Source organism: Macrobrachium rosenbergii, chromosome 54, assembly GCF_040412425.1.
Source record: "Macrobrachium rosenbergii isolate ZJJX-2024 chromosome 54, ASM4041242v1, whole genome shotgun sequence".
Classification (NCBI taxonomy): domain Eukaryota; kingdom Metazoa; phylum Arthropoda; class Malacostraca; order Decapoda; family Palaemonidae; genus Macrobrachium; species Macrobrachium rosenbergii.
In genome coordinates this window covers 542,944-564,474 of record NC_089794.1, presented here as the reverse complement: position 1 = coordinate 564,474, position 21,531 = coordinate 542,944, and the positions used below count along the sequence as shown (strand labels likewise).

Genomic DNA, 21,531 nt, shown 5'->3' with positions numbered 1-21,531 from the left:
AAATGCCATCTGGGACCAGCCCTGGGAGGGAGCAAATCCCTCCACCAGGGAAGATCCAACAACTCGGGGTGGTCGTCGGACACCGACGTCACCCGCGCGAGAAGATGACAAAGAGCTGGACCCAGGGTAGATCAGGGTAGAAAGGGGAAGGGGGGGGGAGGGGTTGGTGGGGTAAGGAAGGGAGTAGGCCAGAGCAGAGGAAAACAGGAGACTGGGGAAGAGGCCTTCACCTGCTCAACTGTAAACACAACCACGCTAGGTAAATAATACCAGCTTGGAGAGATCATGGCCTACCCTGAAGGAAAGGGAAAGGAATAGCGACCTAAGGCCTACATACTCTCACCCCACACATAGACGTAGCCTATGAAATAAAAAGGGGAGAAGGAAAGGGAGGGATGAGGAAACAACAGGGAGAGAAATTCCCGTGCTGAAGACCAACCAGAGCCGAAAGAAAGGGAATGCTATAAAAGCATGGAGGAGACACACCCACAGAAAAAACCTCTACCCCTCTGTAAAGAAGGGGGAGGACAATGGGGTCTCATTCCACAACCCAAACAACGGTCAGTGGATGGAACAACAACAGAAACTCCCTCTACCTGCTGATCCCCTCCGCTCGCCTAACCTAACCCAGGGTGAAAGGGAGAGCAGGAGGCCAATAGGCGCAAAATAAAAGTCTAACATACACTAGGCAGGATATAGGGAAACCCCACACAAGGGAAGTTAACCAGAATAATAATAAATTACCATCATATATACATTAAACAATAAAATAATCTTGTGCTTGTGCTAGGCGCGTAGCCTAACCGAGAAAAGCGACAGGAAGTAAACAGGAAAACTATACCTGACGCCCCCACGGTAACAATTAATAATTCTAAGCAGTGAAAACATGACGTCAAGCACAAGCAAAATAATAATTATAATAATTATAAAGCTATAACTGTCCAAGGGGAAACATCCTGGGGAGTTACTAAAGCGGGAAGATGACGGGAACCCAAATGTAGGAACCCTAATGATGTGGTTCAACAAAATTATCGTTAGGGAAACACCGAAAAAACCCAGCCCAGGAAACGCCACCAGGATGAATCCTAGGGGAAATAACGATAAGCAATGTAATCGACAAAGAGAAGCCCAAACAGAGCAAGCTGGACGGGCGTACCTCGCGGTCGACATGGCTGACTAGGGGACGCCGTAGCGTCATAACAGAACCACGTATAATTAATAAATACGGGCTGAAACAGCCAAACTTATCATAAAAACCCCACAATAAGATGGTACTTAACTTGGATACAGTAAAGCTGCTGGACGACATGCTTGGAAAGGCGAAAAAAGGCCAAAAGCACAAGAACAAAAAACTCAGCAACAACAACGATCACGTGCTAGAAATGGAATGAGTTCAGATGGCGCTGGGGTCGCCGCTTGGCGGGCGGGTGAGTGTGGGAGCTGGTACGGCTCTCCGCTCTTCCGAGGGATTTTGCCATTGGGATGTCTTTCGAGTGTGGTTCTGTGGTTGTGATTCTTCACTCACCCTTATCCATACCGACGCCTTCTTGGTATAAGAAGGCGCTCGATCTGGGGGTAGTAACCCCAGCATTCCTGATAGCTTTTTTCTCTGGTATATTTAGCAATATTTATACCTAGAAATTCGTGCAAGAAAGGAATTTCACCGGGTGACACAGGGACGAACTCAGAAAACAAGTTTAATACAGTATATGCATTTTTTTATAGGAAAAATAGAAGGATTTATTATAATCCCAAATCTGATCAACCATGCATTTTTCCCTGTTGCTGAAGGATGTTTTTAGTTGAATGAGTGGTTCTTTACCCTGTTACCAAGCTTCAATGTTCAGACTAGCTTTTACAGAACATAATCCATAAAACGGCTTCAGGCTTGTATATCTAAGAAAATTGCATGTTATCTTGAGTGTGCAAATTTTGATAACATAAGAAATGAATGTTAAAAGTGTCAAAATAATGGAATAAAGAGCTGTATATGTTTGCATTTCTGTGTTTTAGGTGTGGGTTCCTTTTGACACCACAGTTGCTGGTCCACTTGAGTAATGAAACCTTGGTACTGACAGATAATACCACAGCTATACTTTCTTCAAGTGATGGTATTGGTAAGTAAGTTCTTATTTGTTATTTCTTTTATGTAGAAGTTGACAAGGCAGAAAACCCGTATGTTCCAGCTCTAAGGAAAAAGGCTGAGACTTAGCCCCAGTGTGAGCATTAAACTAGTTTTATTTCTTGCTGTCCTAGTTAATGGAAAAGTGAGCAAGCTTCCATACAGTATAACAGTCATGTGGGAAAAAAGAGACAAAATAATGAAACTATCGAAATGGAGAAAATTAATAAGTAAACAGACCACCAACCAAATATAAAGTACATAATAAAACAAAAATTAAGTATAACTTGGAAAAGTAAGCAGTTTCGAATCTTTGGTGCCCAGAATGCTGTCAGAAGCACTGGAAAATTTGGCAATATGGTACTTTTGCAAAAGTGGTATTAGTTTTTCTGGTAATAAGTATGTAAGTGCAAATATGAATCTTTTTATTTATACTTGTTAGGAATCATGAGTTTCCTGCAGAGTAGAAGTGATAATTTCTGTCATATATAATACGTGTAAGTAATTTGACAAAATTCTGTTTGTATATATATAATTAAAACTAGGATTGTGGTGACAGATTATATGAAAAGTGCTCCTATGCAGCAGTAAAATTTATGGTGAAGTTGACTGCTACCCATGTGCAATTATTTCCCCATGCTTTTATTGGAAAGTTTACTATGATAGTTTATTAGATTTTGCAAGTAGTGTGTGAGTTAGAAATATATACTTATTACAGGGATAACAGGAGACTTTGTGATTGTGAGAGAGAGCATGGCAGCCATCAGAGGGCCCTTACACTCGCAGTGGGAGGAATCACTCAACAGAGAGAGACCTGTTTCATTGAAACATGCTTCCACTGATGAAACAACAAAATTTGGTCCCATTGATTGGTTGACAGGTTCTGTAAGTAATTTCTGATAGCTTTCAAAATACATTTCAGCAACATTTTCCTTTCTTGTAAGATTTGGACTTCACTCTGGCATTGTGTAGCTCAACTCATGAGCTCAGATTTAAACAAGAAAATGTCTCTGCTACTGTATGTCAGAGATTATAGAAAATTGCTCCAGTTATATGTTTTTCTACTGTATAAACAATTACAGCTGTTTATACAGTAAAGTAACCCTTGTCTTTTCAGTAAGATGTTAGGTATGTACGATATAGTAACCCTTGTCATTTCAGTATGACTTAGGTATGTATGCTAGAGAAACAAAGTGGTTACTTATGAGAGTATTCTAAGCTGTTTTTTCTACAAGAGTGGACTTATATGTGAACTTCTGCAGAAGACCTCTTTGAATTAAATTTGCTGTCCTTGCTCAGTTAGGTCTTCTCAGTCTTTAGACTGCTGAAGAAGGGGAACCGATTCTTTCTTTGAAGTTATTATTAGGGATTTCTCCTGCCTGTTCTATTTTCCTGTAGAAGGGACACTGGTCTTTGCTCCCATTACTGGGGCTGTAGTTCTGGGAGAAGTGTTTGGTTTAGTCATACTTGACTGTGCTGACCCTCAGCAAGACCTCTGAAGGAGTTACATTAAGGTTTCCACCTGAGTATGCGTAAATACAGAAAGGAAGTTAATTGAGCACATGGGAGCTGATAGTAGTTTAAAAGAGGGCCTGGGTGGAAGGACTTAGAATGTGTACACACTTACCTTCCCCTTCTGTCTCATTCTCTTCCTTCTTCAGATTCTGAGCATGTTTATATACAGGTGTCTTCTTGTTAGGAAGCTGGTGCTGGGAGGATATGTGTACACAGCCTCCTCCATCATGGTTGTTTCTTCCTCTGCAACAAGTGTATGGTTCTTTTCTGCAGATTTTTGTAGTAACTAGAGTTTTCTCCAGTCAGCGTTAGGACAGCAGGGGAACACAGATAGTCATTGACTTGCAGCCTTTGCAGTGTATTACTAATTGATTTTATGAACATTACATAAAGTAAGCGTGGTGTCCTTCTTGCGGGGTGCAGGCTTCCTGGCATAACAGAGTCTGGGGAACCACAACAACAACAACAACAACAACAACAACAACATGAACATTACAAGACCACAGATATGTGGCTCTGACTGTGCCTAGAAGCAAACATTCAGTAGGTTTAATGTGAATCCTCATAGAGTCAACCAGGCTTACCAACTTATGGCTTACCTAAGAATTCATTGCTATTTCTTATAAATAACAACCACTGACTACGTACAGTATTTGATATTTTTGTAATTACTGTACAGTGAGTAATTGTAAATAATGTACAGGAGATTAACTGCACAATGTGTACATTAAACCTTTCTGTGGTTAAAGAATTAACATGTCGAAAACATGGAATTAGAAAGATATTTGCTGAGCGATGTAAAATGTGAAAGGTGAAAACCATTCATAGGATAAACAAAAAAAAAAAAATTTTTTTTTGAGTGAATGTGGAAACTTACATCACTGAAAATGTGCTGCACACATGTTATGCAAACATTGCATAAATATTTTGGAACAGTATAACAAGAAATGAGATAATGGCTGAGATCAGACAAAAGACTAGTAATGGTAAATTATTTTCCAGTAATGAACTAAAATGGTGTGATAAAGTGAAACAGTATTTTGGACACGGTTCCATTGGCCTACTGACGAAGCTTATAAAATATGGATGTAAACATTGGGGAAGTAACCAGACATTATGAAATGAACTAAAGAATTAATGATTGAGTTGGAATATATTATCAACATCGATAAAATATTCTCCAGTGTACTGTAATGATGTGTTTGATAATCATATTAGAGTTAAAAAAAAAAAAAGCAAAATGAGCACGGTAAAACAGATTACAGTAATCCTTCAGCTATCCATATCACCATTATCTGAAACTTGACATTATCCGGCACAAGCAGATCAGGCACCAAGGCCCCAAAGATATATGATATACAGTAGATACTTGGTTCTCGACGCTAATTCGTTCCAGAAGAAGTGTCGAATTCGGTCCTGAAATTTCTCCCATAAGAAATAACTGAAAATGGATTAATCCATTCCTGACCACCAGTCATTACCCCAACCTATTTTATGCAAAACTTTACACAAATTACAATTAAATAGGTTCAGAGTTGAATAACTTAAAAACTTTTACATTTTTAAATGCATACTGTATCAAAAAAGTTGGCCTATGACCAATGCGATGGATATACAAGATATAGGCTAGGCTAAGTAGCCTTAATGTACTGCAATGTACTGCAATGTACTGCAATGGGTACACATGAAAACTGTTGTTAATAATGATAACATTGAAAATCAAGCCATATTATCACATGAAATTAATAATACAGTATTTATAAACCGAATTACTGTATGTCTGTTATCATAAAATTAAGAAAAATTTCCGAAATTACGTCGAACAATATAAACAAACCAGAGCGCCCCCTGGTGGTGTATCGCTAATTACATAAACATTCTACAAGCTGCGAGTTCGAGGCCAGACATACAGTAATTCAAAATACTGTATTATTAATTTCATGTGATCTGTTTTCAACAGGTTTTTAAATGCTTTTAAATAAGGGGAAGAACGCCACCCAACAACTCCAACTAGTGGCAGCAGCCTCTTTTTCTAAAACATCATATGATTCATCGGGTCAATTCTGGTTTGTTGTTTGAACTCCGACACAAAATTTACTCAACATTTCGTGTTGAAATCCGATTATTTCAGTTCTAGTACAGTGAGGACCGGGGTTCTACTGTATATAAATTTTAAAATATTTGAAAAAAACTGCTCTGTGATGGATGGCAATGCAGTGCAGCCTCATGAAAATGCTGGTAACACTGCTTACACTCACAAAAAGTCTGAGAAAGGGTTTTGGGGTGGGGAGGCCTGAAGAAGTTTCCAAGGTGAGGCATCGGCCAGATAGCTGGGCACCATGGGAGTAGAGGGACAGTAAGGCAGTGTAGATGAACTTACTCAGAGAAGGTGTTTGTTTTGGAAGGTGGATGGAGCTTGGGAGCAATTTCCCTGGCTGGGATGGGTTGGGGGTGCAGCGTTGGGTAGGTAAATAAGGCTAGGTAGATGTCTGACTTGAGAGCTTGTTTGGTTTCGTGTTGCTACACTTATGATTTTTTAATATATATTTTATATGCTACTCTCATTTATATTTTTATTTTTACAACCTAAAACATAATCGCAATCATGTGTGTAGGATATGGACGTATGCACACACTCAGTCACTGGCATGGTAATTTTGCCAGAGCTTGTTTTGTTTCATGTTGTTATGATTATGGTTTAACAAATTTTATTAATGGATATCTACAATATAGTACTGTACTGTAATAAAGAAAAAGAAAGGAAGAAGAGAGACAAAAACTTAACACACGCGCCTTCACTTTTTTATTTATATTTTAAACTATTCTCATTTATATTTTTACTGTGTTTTCTAATATTTTATATTTACAATAAAAAAGATAAATGCAGTATTGTGCATAGGGTACGTACGTAGGCATGCACACATTCAATCACTGGCGTCAGTGAACTCTCTAGAGCTTCTGTTTCGTGTTTTCACATGTATGATTTTCCACATTTCATTAAAGGGTATGTACACTACTGTGCTGTAACTTGTAATGAAATACGTCAAGCTCAAAGAAAAAAAAGAAGATATAAGAGAGAGAGAGAGAGAGAGAGAGAGAGAGAGAGAGAGAGAGAGAGAGAGAGAGAGAGAGAGAGAGAGAGAACAATAGCCGAGATGAAATATCAACGGTGATAAAATATTCTGTTGTGTACTTGTATGTTACATGTGATAATCATGCTTAGTGTATGTGATAATCATACTTAAGAGTCAACTTAATTTGTAGTGAAATATTGTACAGTAAATCAAACAAAGCAAAAAAAGAAAAATGGCAAGCTCGATACTGTGCCAAGAAAAGCATTGAACTCACACGCTATGCAGAGACAGTAATGCCAACATTGATGAAATGCCACTTGTAGTTGTAAACACACACACACAGGCATACAAGTAAAGCTTCTGAGATATTATGAGGTGAAAGGAAAAATCATTTATTCTAATAAACTGGAATAATTAAACTGCTTTTTAATAGTGATCTTAAAATGAATTTCCTTTGGACTGTTGTCATTGTGAAATGCCATATGTACTAAAGATGTAAACATAGGAAAGGGTGTTTTACACCGACAGTTTCCATGATAGTCTTTACTAACTAAATTTCATTTTCGGTAGATCACACTGTACTAGGCTATGCCTGAGCAACAAATATCATTTTCAGTCATACTGTACTGGGCAAAGCTTCAAGAGCAAATTTCATTTTTGGTAGATTGTACTAGGCTATGTTTACAAACAAGATAACCAAACTTAATGCTTGTGTAACAGTTCATAACCATCTCTTAAAATTAATACCCACTTATCAAAAAACTGGCATAAACAGCATCAAGTATGACGTAAATAAATGAATCGGGAAACGTTTTGTAATTTTGATGGATTCTACTTTTAATATAAAGTATGTTAGTTTACCTTTGTATACCCATTTTACATTTATGTACAAATATAAAAATAATGGTTCCAGTACTACATTCGTTTCTTTTAGCATCTAAAAATGATTCTCCTAATTCTGAGAACCTAAACTTTACGTCATTGTAAATGGTGGATGATTGATATTTTAAAACATATTACAATGGTGATATAACATGGTAATACAGAAGAAATGGATTCAGTAAGTAAAATATCAGTTTCAACACCATTGCTTAAATACAGCTGTAATAGCCTGTCTGGCTTATGCAAATGGATACTGTGAGTGTACCACTTACCCTAGGTCAATAGTTCAATTCTCATGAATACAACATGGTAACAATTGATAAGAATGTTAGTTTATAAAAATACATTAATGGTCATAAAACCATGGTAGGCTGTGGGTAAACACAGGAAGACCACCTACCTACTGAATTGTGTCATTTCAGAGAGAGAGAGAGAGAGGGTTAAGTTTTTTTCAGTCTACAGTCATACCCCGAATTTATGCGAGGTTAGGTTCCAGAACCCCTTGCGCAGGGCGAATTTTTGCATAAGTTTGGCACGGTCTCAAAAAATGCTAATAAATGCTTATTTCTAAAGTTTAAACACTAAATATGACCCTACTCATGCTCCCAAATTATTAAGCTAACTTTGAAATGGAATTAAAGTTACTGTAATTTCATTTAAAAGTTAGCTTAACCATTAAACGCCGACTGGACGTATCGTAAGTTGACTAAAATTGTCTGTCGGGTGACGAGCGGACGTACCGTACGTCGGCTACAAAAAATTTCAACCTTCGGTCAACTTTGACTCGACCGAAATGGTTGAAAAACGCAATTGTAAGCTAAAACTCTTACATTCTAATAATATTCAATCATTTACCTTCATTTTGCAGCAAATTGGAGGTCTCTAGCACAATATTTTGATTTTTGGTGAATTTAAAAAAAAACATTTTCCTTACGTTCGCGCGCTGTAACTCGGCCAAAAATTTCAGAAATTCTTTTGCACCATTTTCTATTAGCCATTACATAAAGTTTTATATATGTAAAATGTGCGCAATTTCATGTAAAATACAACAAAAAACAATCCATGGTTGTAGCTTGTATCAGTTTGGAAATATTTTCATATAAATCACAGTAAGTGCCAAAATTTCAACCTTCGGTCAACTTTGACTCGACCGAAATGATTGAAAAACGCAATTGTAAGCTAAAACTCTTACATTCTAGTAATATCCAATCATTTACCTTAATTTTGCAACAAATTGGAAGTCACTAGCACAATATTTCGATTTATGGTGAATTTTTGAAAAAAACTTTTTCCTTACGTCCGCCCGGTAACTTGGCCGAACATCTCAGAAATTCTTTCGTCACTTCTCGTAATGTTTGCACCGTTTTATATTAGTCGTTACATAAAGTTTTATATATGAAAATTTGTGCAATTTCATGTATAATACAACAAAAAATAACTCATGGTTGTAGCTTCTATCAGTTTTGAAATATTTTCACATAGATCACGATGTGCCAAAATTTCAACCTTCGGTCAACTTTGACTCGACCGAAATGGTCGAAAAACGCAATTGTAAGCTAAAACTCTTACATTCTAGTAATATTCAATCATTTACCTTCATTTTACAACAAATTGGAAGTCTCTAACACAATATTTCAATTTATGGTGAATTTTTGAAAAAACTTTTTCCTTATGTCCTTGCTCGGTAACTCGGCCGAATATTTCAGAAATTCTTTCGTCACTTTGTCGTAATGTTTGCACCATTTTATATTAGTCGTTACATAAAGTTTTATATATGAAAATGTGCACAATTTCATGTAGAATACAACAAAAAATAACTCATGGTTGTAGCTTCTATCAGTTTTTAAATATTTTCATATAAATCACGATGTGCCACAATTTCAACCTATCAGTTTTGGTAAAAAAACGGAATATTTTCTATAATACTCAATCATTTACCTTCATTTTGAACAAATTGTGCTCTAGCACAATATTTCAATGGTTGAATTTTTGTACAAACTTTTTTCCTTACGTCCGCCCGGTAACTCGGCAACATCTCAGAAATTCTTTCGTCACTTTGTCGTAATGTTTGCACCGTTTTATATTAGTCGTTACATAAAGTTTTATATATGAAAATGTGAAAAATACAACAAAAAATAACTCATGGTTGTAGCTTTTATCAATTTTGAAATATTTTCATATAAATCTAAAAAAAATTCGACCTTCTCAACTTTAACTTTCGAGCATTCAAAAACTGCAATTAAGCTAAAACACTTACAGTGTAGTAATATTCAATCAATTACCTTCATTTTGCAACAAATTGGAAGTCTCTAGCACAATATTTCGATTTATGGTGAAGTTTTGAAAAAACTTTTTCCTTATGTCCTTGCTCGGTAACTCGGCCGAACATTTCAGAAATTCTTTCGTCACTTTGTCGTAATGTTTGCACCATTTTATATTAGTCGTTACATAAAGTTTTATATATGAAAATGTGTGCAATTTCATGTAGAATACAACAAAAAATAACTCATGGTTGTAGCTTCTATCAGTTTTGAAATATTTTCATATAAATCATGATGTGCCAAAATTTCAACCTTCGGTCAACTTTGACTCGACCGAAATGGTCGAAAAACGCAGTTGTAAGCTAAAACTCTTACATCCTAGTAATATTCAATCATTTACCTTCATTTTGCAACAAATTGGAAGTCTCTAGCACAATATTTCGATTTATGGTGAATTTTTGTACAAACTTTTTCCTTACGTCCGCCCGGTAACTCGGCCGAACATCTCAGAAATTCTTTCGTCACTTTGTCGTAATGTTTGCACCGTTTTATATTAGTCGTTACATAAAGTTTTATATATGAAAATGTGTGCAATTTCATGTAGAATACAACAAAAAATAACTCATGGTTGTAGCTTTTATCAATTTTGAAATATTTTCATATAAATCACGATAAATAGAAAAAATTCGACCTTCTGTCAAATTTAACTCGACCGAAATGGTCAAAAACTGCAATTGTAAGGTAAAACACTTACAGTGTAGTAATATTCAATCAATTACCTTAATTTTGCAACAAACTGGAAGTCTCTAGCACAATATTTCGATTTATGGTGAATTTTTGGAAAAAACTTTTTTTTAGGTCCATGCGTTATGAATTCATGCATCATTTTGTGATAATATTTTCTCTGTGTTGCTTTGATCGTTTTAAAAATGGTTATATACCAAAATCATTGCAATTTAGTGTACAATACAAAGAAACAAAAAATAATTCGTTACCTTTAACCGTTTTGCTCACAGCGCGATTTGTATATAATTATATATGAAATTTTTTTTCTCGCTGTCATACATTCCAATATTTATAAATGATAATGATATTTTTTTCATTTCTGATGGTTGCATACTAAACTTCAGGCAATGACAAAATAAGGAGCCAAAAATGAACTCTTAATCTTAAAAACTAAGCGTGCTGTGATTTTTTGAAAAAAACTTTTTTTCCGCTTCGGCGCTCACTCCTGAACGCCGCTGGCAGATGCTTTTGTAAATAGAGGCTCGGCGTTTAAGTGTTAATACATCACCCTTTAAAAAAGAAATAAATGGTTGACATAAAAAAAAGGAGTTGGAAGAGAATTTCTGTCTCCCTCCCCTTTCGACCGATCGATATTTAGAATTCTTCTCAACCTCTTTTTAATAACTTCTTTATTCTATGTCCATTTTTCTTTGTGCTGGAATGGTTTTTCATGAACAAGCAGTGTTTTTTATTTGGACTAATACAACTCATAGTTATTATGTTTCTGTGTTTTAGAACGTATTTGCCACACTAGCGCATTTACAGTTCGTAGACGGTACAAGTAAAATTAGATCAATTTAAACTACTGTACAGGTAAAGACGTACAGAGAAATAATAAGTTGTAAAAATGTGTGAGCTCTGACTATGAGAGAGAGAGAGAGAGAGATGAGGGTTGTCCTTACTTAAGAGAATGTAATTATTTATCCATTATTGCAGAGGCAGAGAGAATAACATGAGAGAGATAGAGAGAGAGACAGATATTGTCCTTACTTGAAATATCAACTTAAATTATTTATGAATTATTACGGAGACAGAAAGAATAACATGTGAGAGAGAGAGAGAGAGATATTGTCCTTACTTGAATTATCAAGTTAAATTATTCATGAATTATACTACCAAGACAGAAAGAATAACATGAGAGAGAGAGAAGTTATTCTTACGTTAGATATCAAAAGATGGAAATTCAGCATTAACCCTTTAACGCCGACTGGACGTATTTTACGTTGACAAAAGTTGTCTGTCGGGTGCAGAGTGGACGTAAAATACGTCAACTACAAAAACTTTTTAAATATTCACTGAAAAATATTTATAGGCCTCGTTTGCGAAAAATTTTAAATCACGTGCCTTGAGGGATGCTGGGAGTTCACAGATCACACTGTTGTTTTGTGTACAAGCGTGACCCAGCTGCGCATGCGCGAATTTCTTTCTTGTCCCAAAAGAAAGCATCAGCTAACTCTACTGAAAATCTCAGAAATTCTTTAGTCACTTTGTCGTAATTTTTGCATCATTTCTATTAGCCGTTACATAAAGTATTATATATGAAAATGTGTGTGCAATTTCATGTAGAATACAACAAAAAATAACTCATGGTTGTAGCTTTTATCAATTTTGACATATTTTCATATAAATCATGATAAGTGCCAAAATTTCAACCTTTGGTCAACTTTGACTCTACCGGAATGGTCGAAAAATGCAATTGTAAGCTAAAACTCTTGCATTCTAGTAATATTCAATCATTTACCTTCATTTTGCAACAAATGAGAAGTCTCTAGCACAATATTTCGATTTATGGTGAATTTTTGAAAAAAACTTTTTCCTTACGTCCACGCACGCTAACTGCTGAAAATCTCAGAAATTCTTTAGTCACTTTGTCGTAATTTTTGCACCGTTTTCTATTAGCCGTTACATAAAGTTTTATATATGAAAATGTGTGCAGTTTCATGTAGAATACAACAAAAAATAACTCACGGTTGTAGCTTTTATCAATTTTTACATATTTACATATACATCATGATGTGCCAAAATTTCAACCTTTGGTCAACTTTGACTCGATCGAAATGGTAGAAAAATGCAATTGTTAGTTAAAACTCTTACATTCTAGTAATATTCAATCATTTACCTTCATTTTACAACAAACAAGAAGTCTCTAGCACAATATTTCAATTTATGGTGAATTTTTGAAAAAACTTTTTCCTTATGTCCACCCTAACTCAGCTGAAAACCTTGTAAGAGCCTGACGCTGTCTCTTCCAAACACGTGTGCGTTCGTGTGTTCGTCGTCCATCGGAGTGGACAAGACAACAAGAGCATCTCGTTTTCTTTCTCTAAAGGAAAGCGATTTCAACCATACAATATTTCCGTCTGTTTCTCCCTAACCAGTGTTGTGTTGTCTTGATGTATGTACAATCACCACTACTTGCATTACCATGCAAGCATTCTAACCATGTACTCATTATATTCCAATGAATCTTCTGTATCAAACTGTGTGTATGTTTCTGTTTGTGGAGACGCCAAATTTCTCTCCACTCCGATGGACGACGAACACACACGTGTTTACAAGAGACGGCGTCAGGCTCTTACAATCTCAGAAATTCTTTAGTTACTTTGTGGCAATTTTTGCACAGTTTTCTATTAGCCATTACATAAAGTTTTATATATGAAAATGTGTGCAATTTCATGTAGAATACAACAAAAAATAATTCTTGGTTGTAGCTTTTATCAATTTTGAGATATTTTCATATAAATCACAATAAGTGCCAAAATTTCAACCTTTGGTCAACTTTGACTCTACTGAAATGGTCGAAACATGCAATTGTAAGCTAAAACTCTTACATTCTAGTAATATTCAATCATTTACCTTCATTTTTCAACAAACAAGAAGTCTCTAGCACAATATTTCGATTTATGGTGAATTTTTGAAAAAAACTTTTTCCTTATGTCCTTGCACGCTAACTCTGCTGAAAATCTCAGAAATTCTTTAGTCACTTTGTCATAATGTTTGCACCATTTTATATTAGCCGTTACATAACGTTTTATACATGAAAATGTGTGCAATTTCATGTAGAATACAACAAAAACTCATGGTTGTAGCTTTTATCAGTTTTGAAATACTGTACTTTCATATAAATCACGATAAGTGCCAAAATTTCAACCTTCGTTCAACTTTGACTCGACCGAAATGGTCGAAAAATGCAATTGTAAGCTAAAAATCTTACATTCTAGTAACATTCAATCATTTACCTTCATTTTGAAATAAATTGGAAGTCTCTAGCACAATATTTCGGTTTATGGTAAATTTTTTTTAAAAACTTTTTTACGTCCGCGTGGTATGAATTCATGCATCATTTTGTGATAATATTTTCTCTGTGTTGCTTTGATCGTTTTACAGTTTGTTATATACCAAAATCATCGCAATTTAGTGTACAATACAACGAAAAAAAAATAACTCATTAGCTTTAACTGTTTTGCTCACAGCGCGATTTGTTTACAATTATATACCAAATTTTTTTTACGCACTGTCATATATTCCAATATTTATATATGATAATGATATTTTTTTAATTTCTGATGGTTGCATACTAAACTTCAGGCAATGAGAAAAAAAGGAGCCAAAAATGCACTCTTAATCTTAAAAACTAAGCGTGCTGTGATTTTTTGAAAAAAACTTTCTTTCCGCTTCGGCGCTAACTTTCAAACCTCACCGGCATACGGCAGACACTTTTGTAAATAGAGGCTCGGCGTTTAAGGGTTAAACTAACTTTTCAATAAAATTAAAGTTACTGTAATTTCATTTAAAAGTTAGCTTAATACATTACCCCTAAAAAAAAAGAAATAAATGGTTGATGTAAGAATATAGGAGAGTGTGAAGATTAGTACACTATTTCTCTCTCTCTCCATTCCACTGATCTATTTTTAGAAGTCTTCTCAACCTCGTTTTTAAAAACTTCTTTATTCTGTTTCTTTCTCTTTGTTCTGAAATGCTCTATGTCTCTATGTTTTAGAACATCACATTTACAGTTTGTAGATAGTACAGGTAAAATTAGGTCAATTGAAAATGATCTACTATACAATTAAAGATATATAGAGAAACAGTAATATGTAGGTTGCGCTAACTACGAGAGAGAGAGAGAGAGAGAGAGAGAGAGAGAGAGAGAGAGAGAACAGTTGCCCTTACTTAAAGAGTGAAATTTTTTATGAATTATTACGGACACAAAGAAGAGAGAGAGAGAATTAGTAAGAAACCTTTGACCCGCTAATCAGCAACACTCCCCCGTCTTGTCATGTTAAATCAACATGTCTGACAGCTTTTGCCTTTGAGCTTCTTGCAAAAGATGAGGGGAAGATATTTGTTTGTTTAAATAATAAGAATTTTGTAATTACAGTTATGTTATTATTATTATTATTATTATTATTATTATTATTATTATTATAATTACTATTATTTAATCTTATGAATATTATTAATATTTGAAAAAATTTAGTACTTATTATTAGGTACAAAATTTATATATCATACAAAACAAATAAACATATACATGTACCATAAAAATTCTCTCATCTCAGTAAAAGAGAGAAAGAGAAATTATTACTTTTATTATTTAATGTTATTTAATTTACACATAAAAGCTTGAAAACTTATAAATTACATAAAAAATTAAACATAATCACTTTTGCAGGGTTTCTCAGTATTCGCAAATGTTCGCGTGTGTGAAAAACTTGTGTATAACAATTAGGTTCCAATGAAAAGTTTGTGTGTCTGTGAATTCGCGCAGCTTGAATCACGCAAGTTCGAGTGTGTGTGTCTGTGAATTCGCGAAGCTTGAATCACGCAAGTTCGAGTGTGTGTATCTGTGAATTCGCGCAGCTTGAATCACGCAAGTTCGGGGTATTACTGTACAGGCAGCCCCCAGTTATCGGCGGGGTTCCGTTCGCAGCGGCATGATGATAACTGAAAAACACTGATAACCCAAAATTGGCGATATTAGCGCCGATCATTGGTTATCGGCGCCGCCGAAAAGTGGGGTCAGCACCGATAACCAGGGATCAGCTCATATTGGCACCAAAAATCAATTATCGTTGTCACTAGACAAGTGCTGTAAAACTGGATCACCAATAACCCGGGGCTGCCTGTATGTATGCAGTATATTTTGTATGAATATGGGGAAAGAAGATAGGTAATTGCTTTTTGCATAAATTTTTAAGTTTAAGGTGTGATGGATGTTGTTAATAAGCATATTGAGTGTTTACAGTTTTGTGGTACAGTCATACCCCAAACTTATTCAAGGTTAGGTTCCAGAGCCCCTTGCTCAAGGCGAATTTAAGTGTAAGGTTGGCACGGTCTCTAAAAATGCTAATACAGTAATACCACGAACTTGCTCGATTCAAGTTGTGGGAATTCACAGACAAACTTTTCATTGGAACCTAACTAAATGTCATACACGAGTTTTTCACAGACATATGAACATTTGAGAATACTGAGAAACCTTGCAAAGGTGTTGATGTGTAATATTTTATGTAATTTATGTTTTCAAGCTTTTATGTGTTAATTGTATAACATTAAATAATAAAAATAATTTCTCTCTCTCTCTCTCTCTCTCTCTCTCTCTCTCTCTCTCTCTCTCTCTCTCTCTCTCTCTCTCTCTCTCTCTCTCTCTCTCTCTCTTTTACTGAGATGAGAGAATTTTCATGATAGATGTATACATATGTTTATTAGTTTTGTATGATAAATCATTTATTTATCTAATAATAAGTACTCATTTTTAAACATTAATAAGATTAAATAATAATATAATAATGACAGTAATAATAAAAATTACAACATAATTGTAATTACAAAATTTATACTATGTATGTGATATGTATTGTAAACAAACAAATATCATTCCCATATCTTTTGGAAACTCGCTTGAGGGCAAAGCTGTCAAATATGTGATTTATGTGACAGGATGGGGGAGTGTTGCTGATAACGGGTCAAAGCATTTCTAAGCAATCTGTCTCTCTCTCTCTCTCTCTCTCTCTCTCTCTCTCTCTCTCTCTCTCTCTCTCTCTCTCTCTCTCTCTCTCTCTCTCTCTCTCTGTAATAATTGATAAATAATTTCACTCTATTAATGTAAGGACAACAATTTCTCTCTCTCTCTCTCTCTCTCTCTCTCTCTCTCTCTCTGTAATAAGTCATAAATAATTTCACTCTTAACATAAGGACAACAATTCTCTCTCTCTCTCTCTCTCTCTCTCTCTCTCTCTCTCTCTCTCTCTCTCTCTCTCTCTCTCTCTCTCTCTCTGTAATAATTGATAAATAATTTCACTCTATTAATGTAAGGACAACAATTTCTCTCTCTCTCTCTCTCTCTCTCTCTCTCTCTCTCTCTCTCTCTCTCTCTCTCTCTCTCTCTCTCTCTCTCTCTCTCTCTCTCTCTCTCTGTAATAAGTCATAAATAATTTCACTCTTAACATAAGGACAACAATTCTTTCTCTCTCTCTCTCTCTCTCTCTCTCTCTCTCTCTCTCTCTCTCTCTCTCTCTCTCTCTCTCTCTCTCTCAGTTAGCGCTCACACTTATTTCACAGCTTGTCACTATTTATCTGTACATCTTAACCTGTACTATAGAAAATTTTAAATTGGTGCAATTTTACCTATACCGTCTACGAACTGTAAATGCACTAGTGTGGCAAATATTGCATTCTAAACCATAGATACAACTAGGAGTTGTATTATTCCAAATAAAAACACTGTTTGTTCATGAAAATTCATTTTAGAACAGAGAAAGAGACGTACTAGAGTAAAGTAGTCCTTAAAGACAAGGTTGAGAAGACTTCTAAAAATAGATTGGTTGGAAGGGGGAGAAAGAGAAATACTGTAGTGTAGTAATCTTCACACTCCTATATTTTTGCGTCAACCATTTATTTCTTTTTTTAAGTGTAATGTATTAAGCTAACTTTTAAGTGAAATTACAGTAACTTAATTTCATTTAAAAGTTTTAATACTTTTGGAGCATGATTAGGGTCATAAAGAAATTTATGTTAAGGTACTTTTCGGGGTTCCCCCATTGTGTGCAATCATTTTGACATCCCCCAGTAAGAGGTAAGGTGTCAGTGCCCTTGCTCATCTGTAGCCCAAGCCTAGGACTACTGTGCGACAGTTGGAAGAGTCTGCTGCCAAAGAACTGGGTCGGTTCTCAGGGTGACGTGGTTCTGTGCCCCCCCGTCATGTGCCTCCTGTTTTTCATGGTCTAAGTCTCGTTTAATGCATTAGTCAAAAGATTTTTTGGTATGAGCAAATCTTTGCACAGTATTCGACTTCTACCATCATTGGCATCTAGTACGAGGTTGTTAGCATCGATAGAACTGGTGGTATAGGTATAGACAGTATTATTAGTAATAATGTGTCTGTAGTGAGTTGTACTTATTTTGATGTTATATTGACTCAATCGATTGTTAAACCAATCTCTTCTGCATCTACTTTTTCTTGTCTGCGGTTTCTCATTATCCTCAAAATGCACTTGTTTGTTACATGCTGTTTTACTTTGGCTAATGGGAAGTCTTTAACTTCTACCTCCATTAGTGTTTCTCTTTCCAATTCTACCATGGTTACAGTATCGTCTGTTGTTTCCAGGCTAGATGATAGGCTTTGCTTTTTAAGGATGGTAATGCTCTTAAATCTGTTGAGTCTTTTTCATACAATGTTTGGTTGCCAATAATCACTGTCACTCCTCTTCCCCCCTCCCTCATCACATCCCAGCATTTCCCGTTTTCTTTGGCGCCAGGTGGCACTTCGTTTCTTTTGCTCAGCTGACTTGTGTCAACTCAGGTGAGCCACCTCGGACTGCGTTTTCCACAGTTTCCCTTTCATCAAGTCTCAGATTTGTAGAGCGGGTAGTTGTCTGCTGTCACCTGCTATCGCCCCACCTCCTCTTCTGGCAAAATAAGAAGTTTGAACTAGAGGAATCTCTGGCTTTTTGGTGTTTGCTGGCCACATAGAGAATAGGTCCCTGTTATCTTCAAGTATTATGGTTCCCATTATGTATTTGAAGAAATCCAAACATTCTCCTTCAGGGGTGCATTTCATAAGTTTTCTCTTACTCTGGCGCACAAAGCTTCTTTTTAGTCTGCCAGTTATTGTCTTCCTGTTTTTTTTTTTTTTTTTTTAAGTTGCAGAGAGTCATCTCTTATGACACAGACGCTTTACCAGCATTTAACTGTCTTCGGTTGAAGATTTGGTTTTCTTTGCCTGTCTCGCTTTTTCAGAGAGACACACTCTTGAGACTGACAAAGTGCTTTGGACATGGTGAGACAGAGTTTGTTGTCCAGGGCTCTTGTTTAGATTGTTGAAGTTTCATCTTATATTTACTTTCACTCAATATGATTGCTTCTTTGTACCAGTAATGCTGGTGGCACCAGCTTAAACTATTGTGGTTCCAGCTTACAGAGTTTGGGGGACAAGCTTAGAGAGTTTGTGGTGCCAGCTTACAAAGTTTGTGGTGCCAGCTTACAGAGTTTGTGGTACCAGCTTAAATTGTTTGTGGTGCCAGTGGTGGGATTTTAGTGGGGAAGTGTCTTAAAGTTTTCAACTTTTGTGGTCGAGGCCATTTCTGATGCTGCAGGCGAATGTTTGCATGCTTATACTAATGTGGTTTTGAAGAAGTGAGAATAATTGCTCCTATCTGTCATGAAAGGTTTCTCTCCCCATAAGGGGTAGTACCATCAGTGCACCTCACACGGTGCACCGTTGGCATTACTTAAGGTTCTTCGCAGCATCCCTTCAGCCCCTATCTGCAACCCCTTTCATTTCTTTTACCATACTTCCATTCATATCCTCTTTCTTTCATCTTACTATTTCCCCTCTCCTGACAGTTGTTCCAGTGTAACTGCAAGGTTTTCCTCCTGTTATACAAAATAACAGTATTGCTATGATACATCATAAAAAAACCCTTCATGCACACAGATTTGAATTAATGGTTTGGTAGATTTTTAATGGGGCGGTACCAAAATATAGTACAAAAAATGGTATCTACTTGTTCACTATAAAATCATCATGTTTGTATGCACATGCATCATTTTTCTGTGCATTTACTTGTCTTTATCTTTCTTCCTCTGAGTTATTCTTTATAAATAAGGGATTATTCAAGTACACGCAGTCCCCGGTTATTGGCGATCTGGTTTTTCAGTGTTTGCCTAGCGATGAAAATCGATGATTTTCGACACCAATATGGGCCGATTTCCCCTAGTCAGCGCTGATAATCGCATATTGGCGCCGATATATACCTAACAGAGGCGCTGATAACCGAAAATCAGCAATTTTCGGTTATCGGAACCCCTGCCAATAACTGAGGACTGCCTGTATAGCCCAAGTAAGCATTTTTGGCATATTACAGGTGTGAGAGGGAATTTAATTTTTCATTTTTCCATATATTATATACGCAGTATGCTGCAGTTTGTTTTTTCTTTTGTGCAAAGTACTGTATTCTGTGTTATAGGCAGACTTACGTGTGGTTTGCTTGTTTATAAGTATGTTTAGTGTTAATACAGATATGAGGGAGGTTAACCCTTAAACGCCGAGCCTCTATTTACAAAAATGTCTCCCGTATGCCGGCGGCGTTCAGGAGTTAGCGCCGAAGCGGAAAAAAGTTTTTTTTAAAAATCACAGCACGCTTAGTTTTTAAGATTAAGAGTTCATTTTTGGCTCCTTTTTTTTGTCATTGCCTGAAGTTTAGTATGCAACCATCAGAAATGAAAAAAAATATCATTATCATATATAAATATTGAAATATATGACAGCGCAAAAAAAATTTTCATATTTAATTTTATACAAATCGCGCTGTGAGCAAAACGGGTAAAGCTAACAGATTATTTATTTTTTTTTTGTATTGTACACTAAATTGCGATGATTTTGGTATATAACAAATTGTAAAACGATCAAAGCAACATAGAGAAAATATTATCACAATATGATGCATGAATCCGTAACGCTCGGACGTAAAAAAATGTTTTTTTCAAAAATTCACCATAAATCGAAATATTGTGCTAGAGACTTCCCGTTTGTTGAAAAATGAAGCTAATTGATTGAATATTACTAGACTGTAAGCGTTTTAGCTTACAATTGCAGTTTTCGACCATTTCGGTCGAGTTAAAGTTGACCGAAGGTCGAATTTTTTCTATTTATCATAATTTATATGAAAATATTTCAAAACTGATAAAAGCTACAACCATGAGTTATTTTCTGTTGTATTCTACATGAAATTGCACACATTTTCATATATAAAACTTTATGTAACGACTAATGTAAAATGGTGCAAACATTACGACAACGTGACGAAAGAATTTCTGAGATGTTCGGCCGAGTTACCGCACGGACGTAAGGAAAATGTTTTTTTTCAAAAATTCACCATGAATCGAAATATTGTGCTAGAGACTTCCAATTTATTGCAAATAAAGGTAAATGATTGAATATTACTAGAATGTAAGAGTTTTAGCTTACAATTGCGTTTTTCAACCATTTCGGTCGAGTTAAAGTTGACCGAAGGTTGAAATTTTGGCAGTTATCGTGATTTATGTGAAAATATTTCAAAACTGATAAAAGCTACAACCATGAATTATTTTCTGTTGTATTCTACATAAAATTGCGCACATTTTCACATATAAAAGTTTATGTAACGACTAATGTAAAACGATGCAAACATTACGACAACGTGACGAAAGAATTTCTGAGATGTTCAGCCGAGTTACCGCGTGCAGACGTAAGGAAAAAGTTTTTTTTTCAGAAACTCACCATAAATCGAAATATTGTGCTAGAGACTTCCATTTTGTTGCAAAATGAAGGTACATGATTGAATATTACTAGAATGTAAGAGTTTTAGCTTATAATTGCGTTTTTTTACCAATTTGGTCGAGTTAAAGT

At 35.6% G+C, this 21,531-nt stretch overlaps 1 protein-coding gene across 1 annotated transcript in view; it reads left to right on the top strand.

Moving 5' to 3' along the window:
• Window positions 1-21,531, top strand: part of LOC136835091 (transmembrane channel-like protein 5) — a 617,814-nt gene that overhangs the window by 338,343 nt on the left and 257,940 nt on the right. Inside the window, exons 7-8 of the mRNA XM_067098270.1 lie at window positions 2,014-2,117; window positions 2,841-3,007. Of these exons, the coding sequence (XP_066954371.1) occupies window positions 2,014-2,117; window positions 2,841-3,007 (271 nt within the window). The remainder of the gene's footprint in view (window positions 1-2,013; window positions 2,118-2,840; window positions 3,008-21,531) is intronic.